Genomic DNA, 23,738 nt, shown 5'->3' with positions numbered 1-23,738 from the left:
AAACACTGATTAGGAAGAATAACAAAGGCCCTTATTACAAAAACAAAACATAAAATTCATTTAACATAATTCAGTGCATCACAAAACATTCATCACAAATTTCCTAAATTACTCACTTAACTGTAATTTTATTTGTCACTCTGAAATTTGAATTACAGTGGATAGAGTAATAGTATGTTGTAATGCTAATACTAAAAAAAAAAAAAAAAAAAAAATCACAGTACAGCACAGACAAAACAAATGAGGCAATATGTGAAAGAGAGCTGACAGAACATCAATATTCAGATAAACATAAGACAAACCAGCTATGTGCAGTGCTTAGGCTGGGCATAGCTGTGCCATCTGTACCCATACATCATTGGCACTGCCCTTTAGCCCTCTACCAGTCAGTTACATGATTAGTATCAGGGTCCCAAGGGCCAGTTTAGAGGAAGGCCCAATACCATATAGTCACAGAATGCATAGAGAAAGACAGTGTCCAACTTGATAGGTATACAATTTTCTTTACAACTATTCTATTCTGCTTTAGACTGCCATATTGCAAATGTTCATACTGAATTCACTATGACTGATTTTGTGAAAAGCTGTCAAGAGGTTCAGACCTACACACACACACACACACACTTTTTATTTTGCATTATTATACCAGCTATTACAAGGGAGTTTCCCTTCCTTACCCAAAGAGGTCTCGTAAGAGCACCTAGCTTTAGGGAGAATTCTCTTAACATTTAAGTGCAACAGACAGGGTGTATGGGTTTTAAGGATATACCAGAATAGATCATGCATATTGTCCTCACTATCATTTCTATTTTACACACAATATTATTCCTTAGGTAGCCATGGTGCAAACATGATTAGCAGTTTATGATGTTCCCCACATTTGCTGAATCATAGGAATGCTTGCTTTTACAATCACAACATGATTATACTGGGCTACATGATACATTCTTAATTTATTTTGATCAGAAACATAGTACTGTCCTAACATTTCAGGAGTCTTACATAATAGGCACAAAACAATAGATCAGTTGGCTATTGTAGAATAAATACTAAAGAATTAACATGTAGTGTGGGTTAGATAAGGAAAGAAATAGTGTGTTTGGTGCAAAAAATATAAAAAAGCTCCAGCCTACAATCATCAGTTATGTCATGTGTGCAGTGGTCTAGCTATACTTTTTCTTGACTAAGGAGAGTGGTACACTGAATGGAAAGTTTGTTTGACACTTGTATTTTAAGATCGGTCCTCATTTATTATATAAACTATACTACAGAAATCTTTATAGTGTTTCAGTGCTGTTTAAACAGCTACCCGCACTGACTGCCAAAGTCTAAGCTCAAATGTTTTTGAATTGACTTTTTTTTCCCCTCAATTTTTGCAATCAATCATCGTTTCTGAACAATTTAAACTGGTTGTTTAACCTGGCTAAAAGAACCAAAAAGAGATGTGACATCAGAGGGCAAAAACATCAAGAAAAAAAAACAAGGCAGCAGTCATAATTGATGAATACTACCATTTTAGCACTGCAGATCATGTGATGAAGGCCTCACAGCACTGCTGTGAAGAGCAGGAGGAAAAAGCCCACACAGTGTGAGCACACGTGCCCAAAAAAAAAAAAAAAAAAAAAAAAAAAGGCTTCCCTGTGTGACATTCCACTGAGAAAGGCACTAAAAGCACTACTCTACAAGAAATGCACAGGATGAATTGAAACTGCAGCAGCATGAGGAACACGATGTCAGTGTGAGGAGTCATGTCTGTGGGGTTCTCTGTACCAAAGATCTTCCTACTCCTCTTTCCAGAGTTCTGATAAAGCATGCAAGCATATTCTACTATACAGACCACAGGAGCCACAACAAATCAGGACTGATTTGTTACGCTATCCGCTCAGATACTGTCGAAAATACAATAATAGGAGTGCTCCTAAGATGGTATTTAGGTTTTCATGCAAAGTGAAGCATTTGCATACACACAGCAATAGCTAAAGTTGGGAGGTCATCGATCTCTGGGGCCTAATGCTAGTTTAACATCTAGTATCCAAACTCTCTAAATACAGCAAACAGTAACACCTCCTTAATGCCAGTGTCTAATCTTAGGACAAGTTCAGACACAAACACGGGCCAGCTGCGCAAGACACGGCCATGAACAAACCTCACACTGTTCGCAAATGAAATAATATATTAAGACGTTTCCATGAAGATCAGCACAACTGATTATTCAAATTTTGCAATAAAAAAAGCCTACCATGGCAGGAAAAAAAAAAAAAAAAAAACAACAACAACATAATGTTAGTCCAGAGCGCAGGTGGTAACCCTTTTGAGATCTGAGGTTTGGAAACACAGCTTCTGTGCTCTAGCCCAAGCGTGCAGCTGCGCCTCTGAACCAAAGCAGTCTTTAAGAAGGGGGGTAGGGGGGTGGGGTGGGGGGGGATGGGGGCTTTTCTGCAGGTGGGCTTTGCAGGAAAAGGAGGTCATAGACAGGGCTAGATGTTCTGGCAACACTGCATTTTTGGCTTATTCTCAGTGGGCTGCACCTGGATGGACACCACGTTGTTGCTGGGCGATATGTCGTTATCCCGGCGGTCCGACATCTGTTTCTGGGACACGATGCGGTAGATTTCTGTAAGATAACCATCAGCTTGTAAGGTATGGGATTGTCTATGAAGGTCATTAGTTATGATTATTAAAACACGAACTATTTTTGGATCATTTTATTTAGCTTATGGAGGTTCGCATCAGTGTGCGCATAGATATATCTGTATATCTGCATAGATAAAAAAAAAAGCCCTTCTGTGCTGAGATGGAAAATTTGAATTCATTACACCTTTTATTCAGTCTTAGCCATAAACATTGCAGTATGCCTGAGGTAATGTAATTACCATGTTATATCTGATGGCCTTTAAAAATGTAAACTTCTTTCAGCTTACATTGCAGAAAGGAAATAAGGCTAGGCTGACAAACAAAGCTGCAACAGAGGCAGGAAGCTTTTTTTTATTACAGTCACGTCAAGCTGGAGGAACTTAATGGACCCACCCCAGCAAGGTCAGTCCTTTGATTAGTCATTCATAAGGGAATGGCCTTCGACCAAAAACCAATCAGCCTTTAGCCCACACACACATTTTCTCAAGCTCATCTGCATGAAGTTCTGCACAAACATTTTTTTCCCTCTGGTTTCTAGCCAAATATGATTTGGCCTCAATCTGACAGTATATAAGAAACCAAATAGACACGACAACAGCGCCTGCACTCAGAGCCCACTCACCAGTCAGGATGGTCTGAAAGGCTGTCTCCACATTGGTGGAATCCAGAGCTGATGTCTCCAGGAAAGACAACCCATTCTTCTCTGCAGAGACAAAGAACGTTTTTTCACTGAGAACGGATTTCAAGACTCCAGTAATCCACTTCAAAAGAACACAAGGTTCCTAAAAATACAGCCTTCACACTTGAATTGTCCAAAAAAAAAATAATTTAAACTAGTATCCTGAATAAACAGTTAGTAACAGGAAGGAGAGCAGCAATACACCAGTTCTTGACCCTGACCTGCGAATGCGCGTGCCTCATCAGTGGGCACAGCCCGGAGATGGCGCAGGTCACTTTTGTTGCCAACCAGCATGATAACAATGTTACTGTCTGCATGGTCCCTCAGCTCCTTCAGCCAGCGCTCCACATTCTCATAGGTCAGATGCTTGGCAATGTCGTACACCAGCAGAGCCCCCACAGCACCACGGTAATACCTTTAAACCAAAAATAAAGGGCATTCTCTACCTGTCCAGCAGTAGCTCAGAGGTTAATGCGGCCCACAACATTTTAAATACACAATATTTAGGTTTGATAATGGGTTTTCCAGAAAACAATATGAGGCATTTTTCTTAACAAATCAGTGAAAGCTACAAGATGAATGGTACAATAATTTGACATATGAAAATGACAGAAAATAAAAATTATTCAGCACAGAAAAAGGGGGGGAGGGGGGGCTTGTCATATTTTAACATCAAATAAATGACTTGGGACTGTAACAATGAAGTTGGTCAGTGGTCTAAAAGTGCTTGTGATACACTTTCAACTTATAATTCCCCCCCACAATGAAAAACCACATAAAATCATGTCAAATCATAAGTTTTATTGAAGCATATTAGCCATCACTATGAGCTATTGAATGGCAGGTCTAGAATTGCAAAATTATAATCTTCTAGACAAACAGTGAGATCTGTCAAAGTACTGTTCTTGGACAAAGCCCTGAAGACAAGTACATTTGTGTACTGCATTATGAGTGATTGCCAAATGAATACAGCTCATCCACAAAGCTAGTATACACCTGCTTTAAACAGAACGATGCACATAATCTTACAGGAATGGTATGGTCAAAGTGTATGGCCTAAAGTTAATGTGATTAAGCATCGGAGATGTAATGGTTGACTGATTCAGTAGCTTCTTCAACCTGGCACTGGCCTGAGCTTTGTGCAAGAGTGGTGATGTGTTCTTACGCTGAGGTGATGGCTCTGTAGCGTTCTTGCCCAGCCGTATCCCATATCTGGGCTTTTACGGTCTTCCCATCCACCTGAATGCTGCGAGTAGCAAATTCAACTCCAATGGTGCTTTTGCTTTCCAGGTTGAACTCGTTGCGGGTGAAACGGGACAGAAGGTTACTCTTCCCCACGCCAGAGTCTCCAATCAGAACCACTTCAAAATAAAATGAAATAAAATAAATATATATTAAAAAGTGTTCAACATTCTGCTCTAAACACAAGTAAGGGTATACTGAGCAAACAACGAATATTCATATCAGAACCCATACTATACTACCTTGAAATGCTGGATTCAAATTTAATCAGATCTGGCACATTTTTAGATCAGATCCACTCTGTCTGCTGTGTGTTTGCATGTGAGAGAGATGTTGACTTCATTTGAACATAAAATCAGTATTATAGTGGTATTAAACAGTATCATTGGAAATCCATTAGGAAACTAGAAATAGTGGGATTGGTGCAACTCACGCTAATTAATTCCCACATTTATAGCTCAATTAAGATTTTGGGCATATCTGCAGTGGTGAAGAACCCAGCTGTAACACCAAAACAGTAAAAAAGCACTATATCAAACTATATAACAAATTAAAAAGGCAGCTATTGGAGGTGACATTTGAGTTGCCTTTAATGATTAACACTTTCCTAACCTCATTTTTCCACCTGAACAAAGGTGAAAATGGTAAAATGGCAATAAACTCCCCTAAATGCCCATGTTAAGGGACACAAGGATGACAACAATGGTGTTCTTTTTATGACAGCTTTAAATGATATAATTTTGGTTAAATTATAAGTGGTTAAAAACCTGGTACCAAGGGTTCACTTATAAAAGTGGAAGGCTACAGTAACTTCACCAGGCGTGCCAACCGTGACACTGATATTTAGGGTTGTCTATATCCATGCGTTTACTGGGTTGTTGTTGTTGTTGTTTTGTGGCAGGGAAGAGAAACATTAACTAGTTAGTGAGTAAATTAACGCCGTGGTGTTGTCTTCCTACTTAAAACTAAAACGCTGATTGTGAGCTAGAAGAAGCGAGTCAGTATTTCCCTTTGCCAGTAAAATAAACCCAACACTGCCTAGTTAGTTAAAGCGAACTGGCTTTTCTGTAGGTTTCACCGCTGCTTCGAGATCAAGTGCAAGGTGTGGTGGAGGAGACAGAAATATCTAACATACAGCTTAAACTCATTATATGCTTGCTCACTGCGTCGCTAATATACGTAGCATTAGCCACTTAGCTAAATAAAATATAGGTATCCATTTTTTTTTTTTTTGCTCTAACTATAAAAGCCACCTGAGTAATTTGCGTATAACGTTTTTCGCTAGCAATAAGCAACATTTCTCGCTCATTTTGGCCTGCCTGCTAGCTAGCTAGCTTAAGCGGAGACAGCTAGCATGCTAAGACATTTTGTACAGTTCCTGCCTTATCTAACATTAGCTTTTTTTTCTTGCTCTGTTGCAAAAATAAAAAATCAAGATATCAGCTTTTAGCAGCTTTAAATATTATTCACCTTTAAACAAGTAGTCATACTCGTCGTCTCTTGTTCCCATCTTGCTAGAAATTAAGGTTAAACAATGGTAGGTAAAGACTTCTCGAGCTAAAATGGAAACAGCCCGCTCCGTCCTTCCTGCTGCTGCACTGCAGTCAGATTGGGTGGAATTCGGTAGCCATGCTAACTATTTAGCAAGCGAGCGGCCTTCATTCAAGGGTTCAAAACAAACGCTACATTTCAAAATAAAAGCCATCGTTCCGCGATGGCTATCTACTATCAGTAAAAAAAAAAAAAAAAAAAGAGGGGAAAGGATGGTCACTAAGTGATTCCTGATGCTGTTTGAGAAACGATAGGCTGAAATGTACGTGTATATGTGAGAAAGGCGTTGAAATGGTGAATTAAAATATCACGAATATATTTATCCGTTTTTATTTGTGCTTCCCTTTTCTTGTTGCTGACTCATGTAGGAATTGTTAATTTACTTACAGGGTGTAGTAAATATTTGGCATACACTTGCACTTACAGCAAGTGACTGAATAACGATTCAAGCAAACAAACAAACAAACTGAAACTTTCTCCAACATAGTTTAAAGACTATGGGATTCAATTGAAGGCTTTGACACTGGTCTACTTACAACCCCAGTTCCAAAAAAGTTGGTACACTGTGTAAAATGTAAATATAAACACAATGCAATGATTTGCAAATCTGATAAACCCAAATGTTATTCACAATGGAACATAGAAAACCTATCAGCTGTTTAAACTTAGGAAATGAAACTTGAAATACAATTTTAAGGAAAAAAATAAGGTCATTTTGAATTTCATGGCCTCGACACGTCTCAAAAATGTTGGGACAGGGGGCAGCAAAAGGCTGAAAAAGTAAGTATTACTAAACAGAAACAGCTGGAGAAACATTTTGCAACTATTTAGGTTAATTGGATATAAAACGAATATCTTAGAGAGGCAGAGTCTTTCAGAAATAAATATGGGATGGAATCTGGATGGAAGCATATGTTGCTCTAAAACCTGTATATACCTTTCAGCATTGATGGCCTTTCCAGATGTGCAAGCTGCCCATTCCATAGGCACTAATGCACCCCCATACCATCATATACATGGTATGGGGTGCAATAACACACACACACACACACACACACACACACGGAGAGAGAGAGGTGAATCTCAAAAAATGAGAAGTTCATTTTTTCCCCGTAATTTAATTTTAAAAAAGTGGAACTTTTATATAATCTAGATATATAATATATATCACTAAACATAACCCAGTTGTTTTGAGTTAATCAGCTGATTAGAGTAATTTCTGTGTTTTAAATTCTTTATTCTAATATTCTGAGATACTGGATTTCTGATTTACATGAGCTGTAAACCGTAATCGTCAAGATTAAAACAAAAAAGGCTTGAAACATTTCACTTTGTGTAATGTGTAATGTGTAAAGAAAAAAATAAACCTTTCCACGATGTAATTTTTTTAGATGCCCCTGAAAAAAAAAATATATATATATATATATATATAGGTTTAGTGTTTATTTGTCAGCGAGTATTCAGTAGTTACAACACAGTTTAATGTTCATTTTTCCTCTCGAATGTGACGGTTTACTTTATTCGTTAGCTAACTAGCATCAACAAATAAACAAATTCAAACTAATTGAAATAGGCAAAATAGGCACATACCATATATTTAAGTTTGATCGTTGACGATATCGGTCAGCTGGTTCCATGGTGTAATGGTTAGCACTCTGGACTCTGAATCCAGCGATCCGAGTTCAAATCTCGGTGGAACCTAGCAGCGCTTCCTTTTTCTTTCTGCGTTAACATATGGGAACACTGTGGCAAAAATATTGTTATTATTATTATTATTATTATTATTATTATTAGTAGTAGTAGTAGTATTACAATTATTATTTTTAGTTTGATTTTTAGCTATCCTGTATGTGTTGTCGATATGCACCATTTATAACTCACCACAAGAGGGCAGTATTTTGTAACTTTGTAAGAAAACGCAGGCCACCAACCAGGTGTGCACTGATATTCCACAGACTATTATTCTTCCTCATTATTGTTCTTACTATATTTGACTTACAATAAGTAGCTATACCTATTATAATTACACTTACAACAAATATATTATATATTGATTTTGAAGAGCTGGCACACCTAAGAATTTGGCCTCACACAGGACAAATACAGGCGCAGATAGAACAAGAATATCCATAATGTTACAATTAAGATTTGACTTGTATGTGACCGATAGTTTCTCCTGTGGTCCTTAGTTTGGATGTTGTGCTCGTGCTCGTGCTCGCGCTCGTGCTGCCCTTCCTCAGAACCAGAGGAGGTGTGACGTAGTCGCCGTTTGCTGGCAGTCACGTGATCGGCGCCAGCAGGTTCTATTAAGCGCGTGCGCGAGTGTCCAGCCCAGCGCATCCCAAAGCGGCCAGTCGCGAGGATGTGTTGACGGCCGTGTAGATAATAAAGAGAATCTGTTTGTGAAATGGAGGATAAGCGATATAATTCCGCACAAGAAATATTAACGTTTCAAACTGAATAGGAACGCGGCTGAGCTTCCATGAGCTGACCATCACAGCGCAGCTCTGCTGAAACCGTAAGTGAAAAATAGGCTTTCTTTTTTTATTATTATTGCTGCTTTTAGACAACATGTTAACTCCGTTTTAATGAGCGTGTCGGTGAAATGCAGGTGATGTACTGCGTTACAGAGAGAGCGGTGATGTGGGTCGTGCTGAGCTGAAACACGTCCATGATGTGTTGATTTCGCTATTGTGTTGTCATTCAGGTCAGGCATCAGCTTTGAAGTCCCCCCTTAACACTAGCAGGCTATGTGATATTTCCTCTCTCTCTCTCTCTCTCTCTCTCTCTCTCTATATATATATATATATATATATATATATATATATATATATATATATATATATATATATATAAATATTATAGTGTGTGTGTGTACGTAAATTTATTAAATGCTTACAAATTATTCTGAGCCTTGTTGAGTGCTGGGGTCATAGATGCTCTCTTCTGGCTCACCTGGCCCTCGATATCTAATACTAAGATACTAAGAGCACTAACTGTGTTTATATGTGTGTTTATATGTTTCTTTTTCGGCGTGATTTTGAAGGCCAGGACGACTTTAGTCCATTAGTTCTGGCGTATGTAAACATGTAAACCTGTGGTTCTTTAATGGGTGGCGGGAAGGGATCGAGAACAACAGCCTGTTACTTTCCTATTGAAAGTGTATTCTAATAAACCATATGTTTATTCACCTGCATGACCAGGGGGTTAGAAGTTGTTAAATTCAATAAACACGAAGAGACGCTGCCTGTTTCAATTGAACTCTGATTTCTGAGGAATTCCCTATGTGTGTAAGAACTACGCAGGTTTCCATGTGTGTTGTTTAAACGCATCAATTATGGTCATGTTTATTGGATAATGTTTTCTGTATTTTTGTTGTTGTTGAAAGTTTCTTTAATTCCCTTATAGCCCTAACTGACCAGACACCCCATCCAGAGGAGTGTACTGTAATGCTGGCTTAAATTGTTTTTCATTCAAGCTGATGAGATTTTTGTGGTCTAGTTTGCCAGCCCATACTGGTTTTGCAAGCAGGCTTGTCTGAATCTTGGCTGTTCGTTTCCTAAAATGTATAGTCTAACATTTTATCACATGCCTTGTTTGTGGTATGTTGACTTAAGCCATGTTGTCATACTCTTATTTAAATCCCTGCCCCCCCCCCAAAAAAAAAAAAAAAACCCTTGCATGTTCAATGTATTTGTGTAGCCTGTTTGAGGCAACGCCCCATTTTTAATTGAATTACATTAATCATTTGAGACCAACCCCTTTAAACATTTTGGCGCTTTCATCAGGTGACTGTTTTTGTAGCAGAAACACATTTTATTGTCTTTACTGTAACCCAGACCTGCCAGACAAAACATTTTTTGGTTGGAAATAGCTTGGCTGCCTCCTTTCCTAAGTATGCAGATGTGTGCTTGTGTCTCTTCATGGTGCTGAGGAATCAGATGTCCACCTCCGTGGCTTAAGCGGGACCAGATGCTTGGCCAAATGTGTTGTATGAGTTCCCGCTTCCTGCATTCTCCCCTTGGCCTCCCTACTGCTCCAAAGCTGTGTGTTAGTAGGAACCTCCCTAGTGCAGCAGACGCTGGCCCTGGGCCAGCAAACCCAGGTTTGAAACAGCTGTCTGACTTCAAGTACAAAGTTTTTGTCACTGTCTTGATTTGGCCTATCCATAGCCTTCTCAGACACAAGGAAGTCTCCTTGAGAATAAAGAAATAGTGGAAGATGGCATGCTTGTACACTGTGACTGCTCCATTATCTCCAGCAAAAGACTTTTTTTTCTTCTTCTTCTTCTTTCTTTCCATAATTGCATAATTTAAGTCTGTAAGGCTGTGTTGTCACTATGCACACTATAGTACTGTCCATGGTTATGTCTAAGTGTGCTTAGAAAGCCTGTATAACGTTTGTTTGCCCAAAGTGCCCATTTCACCTGTTTTGCTGCTAAAACTCAACTTGTACAGCAGTGTTATCCTGAGCTGTGTTTCCAAGGCTTTGTCAAGATTCAGTAGTGTGACTAATCCTAATCAAGTCACTTTAGAGAGAAAAGAGAACTGAGGTCAGCGCTGCTCGTACACAGTTCCTTAGAGATGGGCCGGAAATCAGTCATCATTTGAGCAGACTAGTTCCCTGTTCTTTAATAAGCCACCCTAGGAAGCAGACTGTACTTGCGCATTCAGCGTTGCAGTTACGCAGGTTCTCCTTGGCAGGATTTCCGCTGTGTAGGAGTTTGTGATGAAATGCTCAGCTTCCAGTATGCTTCCGGACATTCCTCCAACTCGATGTCTCTCTGTGATGCTGTTGTGATGTTTCTCAATCAGGCAGCAACTTCCTGTCTGTGCTTGCCCATTTTTGTCACAGCATGAGTCATTCTCAGGAATTTTTGTTACTTGAATGACAATTTTGTTTACCTGAAGGCTTTCCTGGGCCTCACTTATTCATGAAATGTATTCACAATCGATATTCACTTATCCATCTTATCATTCTTGACATTGTTGTATAATTGGCAACATTGTTTCCAACTTGAAAGTAGATTGAGTGTTAAATTATGCAGTTATTTATGGCTTTCTCAGAGTTCAACGCTTCTCATCAAAGTGTAGTAGTCTTTGGGCTTAAAGTATAAATTATACAGAATGTCTTTCTCCTAACATTAGTTTACATGTAATATTCATACTTTATTTTTAAACCTTGAGTATAATTTTCTTTCTCCTGGCACAACTTAAAACGACAATTTTTTTCCTCTGTTTTATTTATTTATTTTTTTTCACCATTGTTGCCATGGTGAGGATTATGATTTCTCTGCTCACACTGCCAGACCCAGCGGATGGCGTGGTTGCTGGTCCAAGAGCTTATGTCTCTATATATATATATATAATCCAAAATCTCTTGTTTAACTTGTGATGCATCTGCTACATTTTCACCTCCGTATTTGCAGTGGAGTTTGCTGCATAAAGCGGTCTGAGATGTGCGTGGATGTAGGTGGATCTGGGAACAGAGAGTTTTGTGAGTGGGTGGCTTCGTGTCGATTTGCTCAGAGAGAACGTCAGAAATGCTGTTGCTTTGCTCCAACTCGGAGCAATTTGGTTTAAAGATTCAAAATAGAACATGGACCAAATGAATTGGAATGCACATTGATTTCCTAAATGAGGCAGTGGGAGCACGTGTTCTTAGACGGTTCTCTAGCCTTGAGCTGGATTAGGATTATATAGTCCGTGTTTAAACTCTGAGTCTAATTCCGTACATTTAAATTAGTTAGTTTTGTGCCTATCCTCAGACAATATGATAAGAGATGCTTCTGCACCTTATCTAGCTGACCAGATTAATAAAATAAAAAAAAGAAGTGGAAGAAGAACTCTTTATTCATCATGGAGTTAGTCAATAGGTCAGAGGTTTTTTTTTTTCTTTCTCTAAGCTCTTAAACTCTGTCCCGTGACACTACTGGCCCATAATGCAAACCACAAAGCCATTACCTCCAAAGCTCTTGACCGACTGACACCCTATAGAGAGCTAGAGAAAGTGCTCGTGTGCTGCGTCAGTGCTGGTGATTATGCTCTGCAGCCTGTAAACTGAGCCTGAACGATTGCCTGTCTATGGCCTAATACTGTTACCGTATGAAGTCAAAAATATTAAGATGTATCGGATGACATGAGACAGCAGTCCGGCTTCAAACCCTGTTATTCCTGGCTTGTAAGAGTATTTATAAGAGATTCTCAACGGAATCTGTAAATTAGATCTGGACAGTAATGTGTGTAATAATATTAGTATTACAACAATTAAAATTAATAATGTTAAGGGACCTTGTGTATGACTATAGGCCTTTGTGGAATGTACTGGTTACACCCATTCATGAGCCATGATTATTAGCCAAATATAAGAGTTGCAACAGGCAGAGACTACACAACGTATGGGTATAGTCATAAGCATCAGTGGGGTTTTTTTGTGTGCATGTGTCAAGCCACACACAGTGCTTGGGCACACTCATTGCTATTTATGGCACCGAGATAGAGAGAGAGAGAGAGAGAGAGAGAGAGAGAGAGAGAGAGCGCGAGCGAGCAAGAGAGAATGAGAATCAGTCACACTCAGCTGGCTACACAGGGCTGTGCTCTAGAGTGTGGAGGCACTTGTGTACATGTACATGTGTGCTGTAAATTCCTCTGCCTTGGCCAATTTTCAGGGAGTGCTTAGATGCTTGTTGTGTCCTTAACAGAAATGTTTGCTGGGACTGTGGAACTGTTTCTCCAAAACAAAACAACAATGTAATTCTGCTTCATGCAAGCTGTTTATTCACGGAACATATTTATTTAATTTCTACTTGAACGAATGCTTTTAAAGATGTACAGCTTATACAGTCAGAAATATGCTGTTATGCACAGCAGGAATGATTGTTAATTGCAATCATATGGTCTTTGGCATACAGTTTTTATTACAAAGATTGTGGCATATGAAACAGTTTTTGTGTGTGTGTGTGTGTGTAACAGAATGGTGTGTTAGATGTTTGAACCCTTTTCAAGCTTGAGGAATACAATCAATCTAGATCAAAGACAGCTGCTGCGTGAGTTCTGTAACTTTATGATAAATGTGAATTTTTAATGTGCAAAACAGCCATACTACTTTTTGCCTTTCTGTGAAACTCACAGAAAAATGTCTTCCAGTGAAATATAAGGGATCTGCTGGAATTAATTTTGTATGCTAAATTGTACTTACTATAGATAGACTGCTTGCAACGTAGTCATTCTTAGTCATAGTTTTGTGCAAAACATTACCATTGCTTCAAAAGGCTGCGGTGTTGAAGTACTGCCTTCTGTTATAATGTTTTATTTTTCCATCTGGCATATGCAGCTCATGCTAGTTAAGTTTCACATAACTTTCTAAAGTGAGCAACATCCTGTAACATAGACACTGCATGCCCTACTTTGTGCGTGTGGTTACCCCATCTCTCACTTTCTCCCTCTCTCTCCCTGCTTAACTCTTCCCAGCTTTACTGTTCTTTCTCTATGGGGAAGCTTGAAGATGGAGGAAAAAAGCCCACGTGTAGCGGACTACTTTGTGGTGGCGGGCCTCACTGAGTCCTCAGAGCCCTACGAAGAGCATAACATAACGTGTGATGAAAGCTGCCAGAGGAGCTTAGTACAAGCCGAGGCTCCAATCACAGATGTGGCGGTGGTGTTTCGCTCTCAGGGCGAGGAGGTGCCGCAGGGCTACACCTGCATCGAGTGCACTCCCTCGGGCCTTCTCGCTGAGCTGAACGGAGGTAGCATCATGGGCCCACAAATCTTCCTGTGCTACAGGCGAGGACGAGACAAGCCGCCTCTCACCGACCTTGGGTGAGTCACTTCTGTTTACCCTTAGCCATTACAATGAGCTCCAAATTACAGGAGTCGATCGTAATAGGCATATTATAGGAGTCAGGGAAATGGATAATAACAACGTCTTAGTACAGCAATGTTTCCTTCAGCAATTACTGCTAAAGTAAATAACTATTAGGTCTGTCCAGAAATCTCTGACAATCTCAGTATTTTGGAAATAAGGGCTTCGTGATTTGCACGGTTGAAGAATGGTCCTTTGTATCACTGAGCGGGTATTATGGAATTTATCTGTTCAGCTTTTTAAGGCAGGAGTTACATGTTGCAATATTTGCAGTTCCATCAATAACATATTAGCTACATTGCTTTTTGACGCATTCATTCATACCCATTACGAAAGCACAAATGAAATGGAAACTCTAGTGACCATACAGCTGGCATTTTTTGCTTTGTATTGGAAAAACTTGTTTATTTAAATAATAGATTTAGCTAAAATGATTCACTCAAATTCTTGCATGGGTATTGGAAAGGATTCCACAAAAGTTTCCACACAGCTTTCAAACAGTAGGAAAATACCGCAAAAGTATATACAAAATTTGGAGCATCTATGCCTTAGAATGATTTATTTCCTTATTTTGCTATTTCCCAGTGTCCTCTATGAGTGGAGGGAGAAGTTGAAGCCCGGATGTCACATCATCCAAACCACCCCTTCTGGTCGCCCTGCCAACATCAGCAGCTCATCCTCGCAGAGAATCTACATCACGTACCGCCGAGCGCCCGAGTGTCATTCTCATGCCACATTGGCTGTCACAGACATTTGTGTTGTTATTCCCGGCAAAGGAGAAGCACCACCATACGCCTTCTGTAAAGTGGACAAAAACTTGAACAGCAGCATGGTTAGCAGCCTCACCTTACTCACTTACAGAGCATGTGATTATACATACGATTATGTGTAGACCTTGGCAGTGTTGTGCTGTAGAATAACTCAAGCCCATTAAAGCCGCACATAAGTGCTGAAACAGCAGCATTGCTGATACAGGATTCATTCTCAGCAGCTTGGTAAACACTGTTAATGTAGGTTTCAGTAGCTGTATTGTTTCTTACACACTGTTTTTCCAATACAGAAATGTGGCTGCCTGCTAATTCTTTTCTTCAGAGTAATGAGGGTATTGTTCCTGTTCTGTTTCTCTTTTCAGTGGGGGTCCTCTGTGTACCTGTGCTACAAAAAGTCTTTGGCCAAAACAAACACTCTTGCATTCAAAGCAGGTTTGTAGCACAAAATGTACTCATCACATATTGTGTTTAGCGGTAGTTTAGCACCAGATGGGAAAGAAACTTTTTTATGATTAGTAAGCATCAGTCAAAAACAGCGCAGTGCAGCAGTCTGATATTATCTTTTCAGAGAGATGGGGTGGTGTACATGATTATAAGTCATACTCTATCAGGGCGAGGGGGATATGAAATCATCATACAGCTGTTTTTTGCCGGATCATGTCCTGCTCAAGGGGATATTGTTATTGTGTTATAGTTGGACGACGCAGTGTAGTAGAATGGGAATCAGTTTCTAGTTCCAACCCATTGGTTCTAATAATCCTTCCACATGCAAGACAATACTAAGAACTTATGGCGTGTGTGGCATTGATCATTTGTGCTGGGGGAAGCAGACTTTTTGTTAGAAGTGCTGAGAGTGATTTGTGTTTTTTTGGCTGTTTTAGGCCTATTGTCGCGGTACCCAGAAGAGGACTATGAATCGTTCCCTTTGCCCGAGTCAGTGCCCCTCTTCTGTCTGCCAATGGGAGCATCCATAGAATGCTGGCCCTCTCAGACGAAATACTCTCTCCCTGTGTTCTCGACATTTGTTCTCACTGGAGCATCTGGAGAGAAGGTGAATGCACAATGTATAAAACTACACTTACACATAGGCTAATAATATTATCAAAATAAATCTGACAAATATTACAAGAGAAACTGTGTAAGGAAATTCAATTAATGAATTCCTCAGACAAAGGTATTTGTAAATTAGGCTTTAAATCTGTAGAATTTATCCTCTTAATCATGGTACTGCTTTTTTCAGAGCACACAAAGAAGTTCCTTGATTTATGCCTTATCACCCAAAATATACCTCACAACATTTCATAATTGTGTACTGCATATTGGCTCATGCATGTCTCATCTGTGTAATTTAACAACTGCCTTACACTTCCTTAATGAGTGAGATTCAAGTAAATGGATTTTATTGTTCTTTTCTCAGTACAGTGAAACTTTAAAGATTATTGTCCATCACACACATGCTACAGATGATGTGCTTCACTATTGGGTTGAAAAGCTTATGAGTTTTCTGGTAATAATGTATGTACCAATCTCTGTTTGGGCTAGCAGAGTGAATTTGGAGCAGTGACTACTTCAGTGTACTCCCTTTGCTCCCTCTGCAAGCACAGTAATCGCCAACCTATTCATGTAGCTCCATTCTGTAATTTATTAATTTAGGTAGTGAATTCAACAAGACAAAACTACCCCAATATTGGTAGTTTCGTCCATCTATCCATCTTCTATACCGCTTAATCCTTTTCAGGGTCACAGGGAGCATCGGGCACGAGGTGGGGTACACCCTGGACAGGATGCCAATCCATCGCAGGGCACAATCACATACACATTCACACACCCATTCATACACTACGGACACTTCGGACATGCCAGTCAGCTTACCATGCATGTCTTTGGACAGGGGGAGGAAACCGGAGTACCCGGAGGAAACCCCCACATGCAAACTCCGCACACACCCTGACCCTGGAGGTGTGAGGCAAACATGCTAACCACTAAGACACCGTGCGCCCTATTGGTAGTTTCAGTGAATAGTTAGAAGTGCTGACTCCAAGATTTGAATTTTCATGCTTTGAATATGTTTTCGGAGTCAGTCTAAGAAATAGATTCATTCATCTCATGCACTTTATTAATTTGATTAGATGAGCAGCCCAGTAGAGAGAGCTGTGCTGTGTTTACTTTTTTATGATAACCGTTTGGTACTCTTAATTGATTAGCATGTCTTGCACGTCTAGGTTTATGGTGCAGCGATACAGTTTTATGAGGTGTACCCAGAAGAGCGTCTGACTGATAGACAGCGCACACAGCTAGGCCTACAAGCCAGTGGCCTGAAGGCTGAGGACTCCATGACGGTCCACACCAACAAGAGCATCTGCCTTCTTTCTCGTTGGCCCTTTTTTGATGCTTTCCGCACTTTCCTAACCTTCCTCTACCGCTACTCTATTTCTGGGCCTCACACATTGCCCATTGAGAAGTGAGTACCTTGCCGAATCTCTCCATATTTGGGCTATTTCTTTTTCATTTGTTACAGTTTTAGATGTTGATTATGAATCTTGATATAATTAACATAATTAGGGGTCAAGCACAGAAGGTGCTGGAACCCTATTGTTTTTGTTTGTCTTGTTGTTGTTGTTGTTGTTTATTATTATTATTATTATTATTATTATTATTATTATTATTATACACTGGAAATCAATAACAGCCCCTAGAACTGTATGGTAAAAAGTTGTGAAATTTGGTACATATATTCGGCATAGTGCCAATAGTCATTACACCAATTTTGGACTCTGCCCCTCAATGCATCTGGCCTTACCATTGGGTCAAATTTCAAGGTACATTTTTGCTTATAGCTTTTGAAATAGGAACACAATTATTTTTCCATATTAATCCATAGTGCATGATTTCAACGTCCCCTAATCTCAATAAAAGTTATCAGAGGGTTTTTTGATGCTCAAATACTTCGTCTGTAACACACAAATTAATTTGACGGCGAAGCTGCAAAACCGGCAGAAACTATCTCTGAACAACAGCTAGATGTCTTCATAACATGAGGGTACTTAATGGGACAGCACCCCCAGGGGCCCCAAAAATTTTCATGTCATTGAGCACTAGAATTAAATTCATAATTCTGGTGTCATCTGATTTCTGAGTAATGTCAATGCAAAAATTTTCCATCCACATTAAAAAATTTTTTTTGGACAAAACAGGAAATTTGGCTATATCTCAGCAATGCTTTGATGTTTTCGCACCAAATTTACCATGCGCCTCAAGAATGAGTTCTTAAGAAACCCCGTTAAATTTTATCTAATTTGACTGCTACCTGTCATTATAAAAAGGGAAAACATGTTTTTCAGGTGAGGTAAAGGTCAGGTAATATATATATATATATATATATATATATATATATATATATATATATATATATATATATATATATATATATATATATATATATAAAACTGCACTTAAAAATATGAGTAAACAGAAGTCCAGCCATACCAAAATTGTAAATTTAAAGTAACAGTACAACTCCTATATCAATGAATAATCTCAATGTTTACAGGCACTACAAAGATTTTTGTCTGTAAATTTATTTAAAAAGTGCTCATAACTCTTCAACTGCTTGACCTAAAATTATAATGTCTGTCATGTTATTCCTTGGAGACTGCTGCTTTAAAGTCATGTATTGGTTTTGAAAGCTGCAATGTAATATGGAAGACATTAACGGTGAAATAACAAACAAACAAAAATTTTGGGTCATTTCTCTGCAGTGCTTCTTTTATTGACACAAAATTTGAAAGCTATGTGGAGGACCATGTCCTGGGGGAGGACAAAACATTGGTGTCATTTGACAATGTAATGCTTGACCCCACAGTTGCTGCTTGCAGCTATATTTATCATTCTATTTCTCTTTATTACAGGCATATCTCTCATTTTATGCACAAAGTTCCTTTCCCATCTTCTCAAAGACCACGCATTTTGGTCCAGGTGAGTTTGAATTTTATTTTTACAAGATGCTTCCTGACTTTTATTCCATGTTTGTATACATCTACATTTTTGTAGGAGAGGTGGTTAATCTGGCATCAGAAATGCTTAAATAGGGATCTGTGTTTTTGTTCCATAGTTATCTCCACATGATAGTCTCATGCTGAGCCAGCCTGTCTCTTCTCCTCTGCCTCTGAGGTAGGTCACACACCCACTGTCTACTATGGCCATCAGAATGGATTTTACTAATTGAATTCAAATAATCCTACTGGGATGCAGGATTTCTTAATCATTTTGATATGTGCATGAAAAACCGTTTCCTGACATAATGTTTGTATGTGAATGTGTCCTTCCCCTTTTGTGTTTTCGCTCAGTGGTGGAAGTCTGTCGACACTGCTGCTAAACCTGGGTCCTAAAAACGCAGTGACTCTGCTGGTTCTGGCTGTGACCGAACACAAGATTCTGGTTCATTCCCTGCGGCCAGCTGTGCTAACCAGTGTTACCGAGGCACTGGTGTCAGTGAGTGCTGCCTGCAAGGCTTCTTACATTTTAACTTATGATTAAAAACCTGTTGGGTTTTACCTTCATGTATACTGAATTGAATTGTGTTGCCTGCAGATGATCTTTCCCTTCCACTGGCCATGCCCATACATTCCCCTGTGCCCGCTGGCGCTGGCCGATGTGCTCAGCGCTCCATGCCCCTTCATAGTTGGTGTGGACTCACGCTATTTTGACCTGTATGAGCCACCGGCCGATATCAGTTGCGTGGACCTGGACACCAACACCATCTCGCAGTGAGTGACCTTTTGACATGTGCATAGTTTTGAACCCCTCGGGAAGCTTCTCTTAAAGAATGACCTGTGAAACTCAACTGACCTCTTCAGCTCTTCCATATAAATACCAATCCTCTTTCCCCGCTCATAATATTACATTTGCTGGCTTTCATTTATGACAGGGATTTCTTGAGGAGATCCTTAATAATGATAATGCCAGAAGCTATATTTTTCCTGCTGGGCATTACATTAATGTTGAATGAGCAGCATTCTGTAAACGATAAGACACCCAGTCGCACATCTGGTAACCACATGCTCCTGTTTGTCAGCCAGGTGGAGAATGCTGAAGAGTTTATGGAGGTCATGGTGGTCATGTAGCTGTCAGATGTATTTCTTAACTCTGCTGTCTGCAGGCTTGGCTCTATCTCCGCTTTTCTTCACTGTTTACCTGTTTTTCCTCCCTTTAATGAAAAACTTGTGTGTTTGTGGTTTCAGCAAAGAAGATCGCCGAGCCCTGACATGGAAGATCCTGCCAAGGAAAGCCTGCAAACGTCTGATCAATACCCTCAGCAATCTCCATCAGCAGCTGGTGCAGGGTGAGTCTGGAGTCAGTATGGTGTCAGCAGAGTGGAATTCTCACTTTTTCCTCTTCACTGAGTCTCCATTCAAGACTCATTTAACACGCTTCACTGCACTAGAAAGGCCTGTCTGAGTGGTTGTAGCAGGTTATGCCATGTCATATTTCAAGTGTCCCTGAATCATTTTATGAATCATCCATCTTTTTATTAACTGTAGACAGAAGAAAATAAGGTACCAGTACTGGGCTTTGAGAATTTTTGAGTTTTAGAGACAGAGTTCAGTGTTTGCCACCGACAGAGTCAATATCTGAATGTCTGTTTAGCCTTGTGATGTTATCTAGGTGCTGATTGATAGTTCTGTTAAGGCTATTAAACTTGATTTACGGTATGTAAAGTATAATATATGTCCTTTAATATGTGCTCTAGATAAACCATGCTATAATGACCTTAAAGACTCCAGTAAAAACAATAAATCTTTACATATTTGTAATGTTATTTGACTGTTTAGTTTTAAAGGGAACTCATTGCAGTCCTGATATGAATGGTCTAAGGAGTAAATCATGCCTTTTATGTTTAAAACATGTAAATGTTCAAAGCTACTATATCATCTTCATCAGACCAAATGATACTTACATTATCACAAAACAGTAAAATGTATTTCCAGATCAGATAGAAAAGGAGCCTATTTGATTAGTGTACATTTATTGCAGATTATTTGCTGAGTCGTGAGGAAGGTCAGATAGATTCATCCATGAGTGAGAGGGAACCTGGCAGTGGGAAGAGTCTCCAGTCGCTGGAGCTAGAGATCCAAGAAGCCTTCCTGCGCTTCATGGCAGCCATCTTAAAGGGTTACCGCTCCTACTTACTTCCCATCACTCAGGCTCCCTCAGAAAAAGCGACTGATGCTAGCTCTCTCTTTGATCTGCAAGGTAAGTTTCTCATCCAAATATTTAATTAGATTTAGTTAAACACACCACACTTCAGATCAGATTGAAGCTGATAACAGATGTGCTGTGTATTAGGGATGAAACGGTTACAGTTTCACGATAAACCACGATAAAATTCCCCAACGGTTAGTATTATCGTGTCACATTTCATTGTTATTAAAATCGTGCAAGATTATCGTGATTTTTAAAACTCGCGGTAAATGCTGTCCACACACGCCCAGCATGAGTCTGATGCAGTATGCAAAAATTTATTTGAGCGTGAAAACAGGCGCTACAATTAAAAACCGAACGCGACTGCTCAATTCAGCATTAGCCATATGAGTCAGAGTCGCAGAACAGATCAGCAGGAGTCAGGTTTCATTTATCATGTGACGAAGCTGAGGCGAGCTGACTGACAAGATGATGGCGGAAGATTTGGTTTAATATAAGCGAGTTCGTCATTGTATTGTTTTGTTATGTTTTTCATTAAGAATAATAATGAACCCACCGTTCAAGCAATTGCTGCTAATTCAAAAGCGAAAGTGAAATGCGCACGGCGAGGGGGAAAAGAGAGAAAAGCACCAGCTACGTGCCAAAGCCCCTTTTCACAGCGACTTTCTTCTGCCAAGGTTACCCTCAAGTTTCCCTCAGCACATCCAAAATATGAATACACTTCGGATTTGGTCCTCTTGGAAGGTTGGAAATTCTCCCGAGCGCCGTCACTGCCTTCCGCCATGTTCTCTAACTGAACGAAATGATTTTTAATACTATAAAAAAGCAAAACGAAAGTGGGGGCGGTGCCGGAGTTGGCAAGTGATGTAATCAGTGTGCGGCTGAACCTGTTAAAACCTGTTTAAATGATTTCAGTGTGTGTATCAGTACTTTTTGTACATTTTCAACTAGGGATGCACCGAAATGAAAATTCTTGGCCGAAGCCAAAACCGAATATAATGAAAAACTAAGCCGAAGGCCGAATAACGAACACGTTTTTTCGCGTTTTTTTTCCATTTATTTGACTTTTTTTTTTTTTTTTCCCCATTGCATAAATTAAATAGTCAAAATGTGCTTTTTATTATTTTGTCTTGCTTTTCAAAGAAAAAAATCAATTACAAAAACTACAATTTCAAAGTATTTATTTAGCACTGAACATTTTTTTTCATTCCAGCAGGCATAGGCTACCAACAAGGCACAATATAACTTTAAATAAATAAATAAATGAGTAAAATAAAAATATTTTGATGTGGTCATCTTTGAGCCCCCCTTGAATAGCCTATGTTAGGCCTATAACTGACTGCTGAAAGAATGTAACACTCTGTAGCCTACAACAAAAAAGTGCATTTAAAAGTTCATTGACAAGAGTGCAGAAAATGGTTCTATTCGGTTCTATACGCTGATTATATTGGGGATATATACCACTCGCATCCCTGTACACCTTGCAGAGTATTATAGTAGATATAGTATAGTTAGATATGTTGTTAATGTTATGTTCCCTTAAATAAGTACGTCTTTACCTGCTTCCATACTCTACTCCCTTACGTCTCGCGACGTGACAGAATACTCCGGAACAGAAACAAAACAAACGCACGTGTCCACAGAAAACAATGTCACGGTTGTCAACATCCGAAGAGCATGCGCTCGTGCACGTAGCACGCACCCCCTCATCGCTCCGAGCTCGCTGCTGGAAGTGGAGGTTGTGAAATTTGCGCGTCTCACTCTGGTTGCTAGGCTATTTGGTCGCGTCAAACACGTCATTGTTCTGTCAAATTTATTCGGCCTTTTCACTTATCCGGCCAAACACCGAAAATGCTTTTTTTTTGCTATTTTCAGCTGAATAATTTCGGTTGCCGAACATTCAGTGCATCCCTATTTTCAACACATTTTAACAATACCGTGATGATACTGATAACCATGATATTTTCGATCACGATAATCATGATATGAAATTTTCATACTGTTACATCTCTACTGTGGATTGGAAGGAAAACCCACAGCAAGAAAAAGAAAAGAAAAGAAACGGTGCGGACAGCCATAATAGTGTCAACACTGCGGGAATTTCAATGTTCAAAAACAATGAAATCTTAATTCCAGAGTTTTGTTTATTGCTGGGAAAGCCCACTGCAGTTTATTGAGAGAACTCTTGAGCTCTCCAGCTGGCCTGAATGTTGAAATCTGGAACAAGTCAGGCCTGAAACAAGACTGTTGACTATGCAGCCCTCTCTGAAAGTATTGGAACAGCAAGGCCAATTCAGTTGTTTTCGCTATATATTGAAGACATTGGGGTTTGAGTTCAAAAGCTTCAGCTTTTTTTCCTCATATTTCCATCTAGATGTGTTAAACAACTTAAAACATTTTGTTTGAACGAAAGATATTTTCAAGTGATCAAAAAATATTCGAACACGTGTCTGATGGGTGTTCATTGCTGCCTAGGTGAATCCTATTCAACTGATTGTTAAAAAATTAATACCTCTGACTATCTACTCTTGGTTTGAGCACTAGGTTTCGCCTGTGAAGGCTGCATTTGTTGTTAAAAAGGTTAACGCAACATGAAGACTAGAGACCTGTCTTTAGGAGAAAAGCAAGCCATTTTGAAGCTGAGAAAACAGGGGAAATCAATCAGAGATAGTGCACAAGCATTAGGCATAGCCAATACAACAGTTTGGAATGTCCTGAAAAAGAAAGGAGTCATTGGTGTACTAACAACCAGACATCGACCAGACAGCTTGGCCAAGGAAAACAATAGCGGTTGATCACAA

The 23,738-nt window shown here is 39.5% G+C and overlaps 2 protein-coding genes and 1 non-coding gene across 5 annotated transcripts in view; 2 read left to right on the top strand and 1 right to left on the bottom strand.

The window, feature by feature from the left end:
* Positions 1-108: 108 nt before the first annotated feature.
* On the bottom strand, positions 109-6,185 carry rab11a (RAB11a, member RAS oncogene family). Its single transcript, XM_017466560.3, has 5 exons — positions 6,026-6,185; positions 4,479-4,674; positions 3,535-3,728; positions 3,257-3,337; positions 109-2,614 (listed from the first exon to the last, which is right to left on the bottom strand). Exons 1-5 carry the CDS (start codon positions 6,063-6,065, stop codon positions 2,478-2,480), a joined length of 648 nt encoding a protein of 215 aa, XP_017322049.1. The 5' UTR covers positions 6,066-6,185; the 3' UTR covers positions 109-2,477.
* Positions 6,186-7,735: 1,550 nt separating this feature from the next.
* On the top strand, positions 7,736-7,807 carry trnaq-cug (transfer RNA glutamine (anticodon CUG)). The gene has a single exon. It is a non-coding gene; the product is annotated as a tRNA-Gln (tRNA).
* Positions 7,808-8,410: 603 nt separating this feature from the next.
* The window catches only part of dennd4a (DENN/MADD domain containing 4A), a 31,855-nt gene continuing 16,527 nt past the window's right edge, over positions 8,411-23,738 (top strand). The window contains exons 1-13 of one of the 3 annotated variants that reach the window (XM_047154945.2): positions 8,411-8,624; positions 13,078-13,151; positions 13,576-13,923; positions 14,552-14,798; positions 15,099-15,168; positions 15,618-15,787; positions 16,959-17,197; positions 18,645-18,711; positions 18,848-18,906; positions 19,083-19,227; positions 19,327-19,502; positions 19,977-20,077; positions 20,770-20,988. In XM_047154945.2, coding sequence (XP_047010901.1) covers positions 13,610-13,923; positions 14,552-14,798; positions 15,099-15,168; positions 15,618-15,787; positions 16,959-17,197; positions 18,645-18,711; positions 18,848-18,906; positions 19,083-19,227; positions 19,327-19,502; positions 19,977-20,077; positions 20,770-20,988 — 1,807 coding nt within the window. In that variant the 5' untranslated portion in view covers positions 8,411-8,624; positions 13,078-13,151; positions 13,576-13,609. The remainder of the gene's footprint in view (positions 8,625-13,077; positions 13,152-13,575; positions 13,924-14,551; positions 14,799-15,098; positions 15,169-15,617; positions 15,788-16,958; positions 17,198-18,644; positions 18,712-18,847; positions 18,907-19,082; positions 19,228-19,326; positions 19,503-19,976; positions 20,078-20,769; positions 20,989-23,738) is intronic. The other 2 variants (XM_017466609.3, XM_017466610.3) reach the window with 2 other exon arrangements.

This window comes from Ictalurus punctatus, chromosome 4, assembly GCF_001660625.3.
Source record: "Ictalurus punctatus breed USDA103 chromosome 4, Coco_2.0, whole genome shotgun sequence".
Classification (NCBI taxonomy): Eukaryota; Metazoa; Chordata; class Actinopteri; order Siluriformes; family Ictaluridae; genus Ictalurus; species Ictalurus punctatus.
Note: the sequence above shows the minus strand (reverse complement) of the source record. Positions and strands in the feature narration are given on the sequence as shown.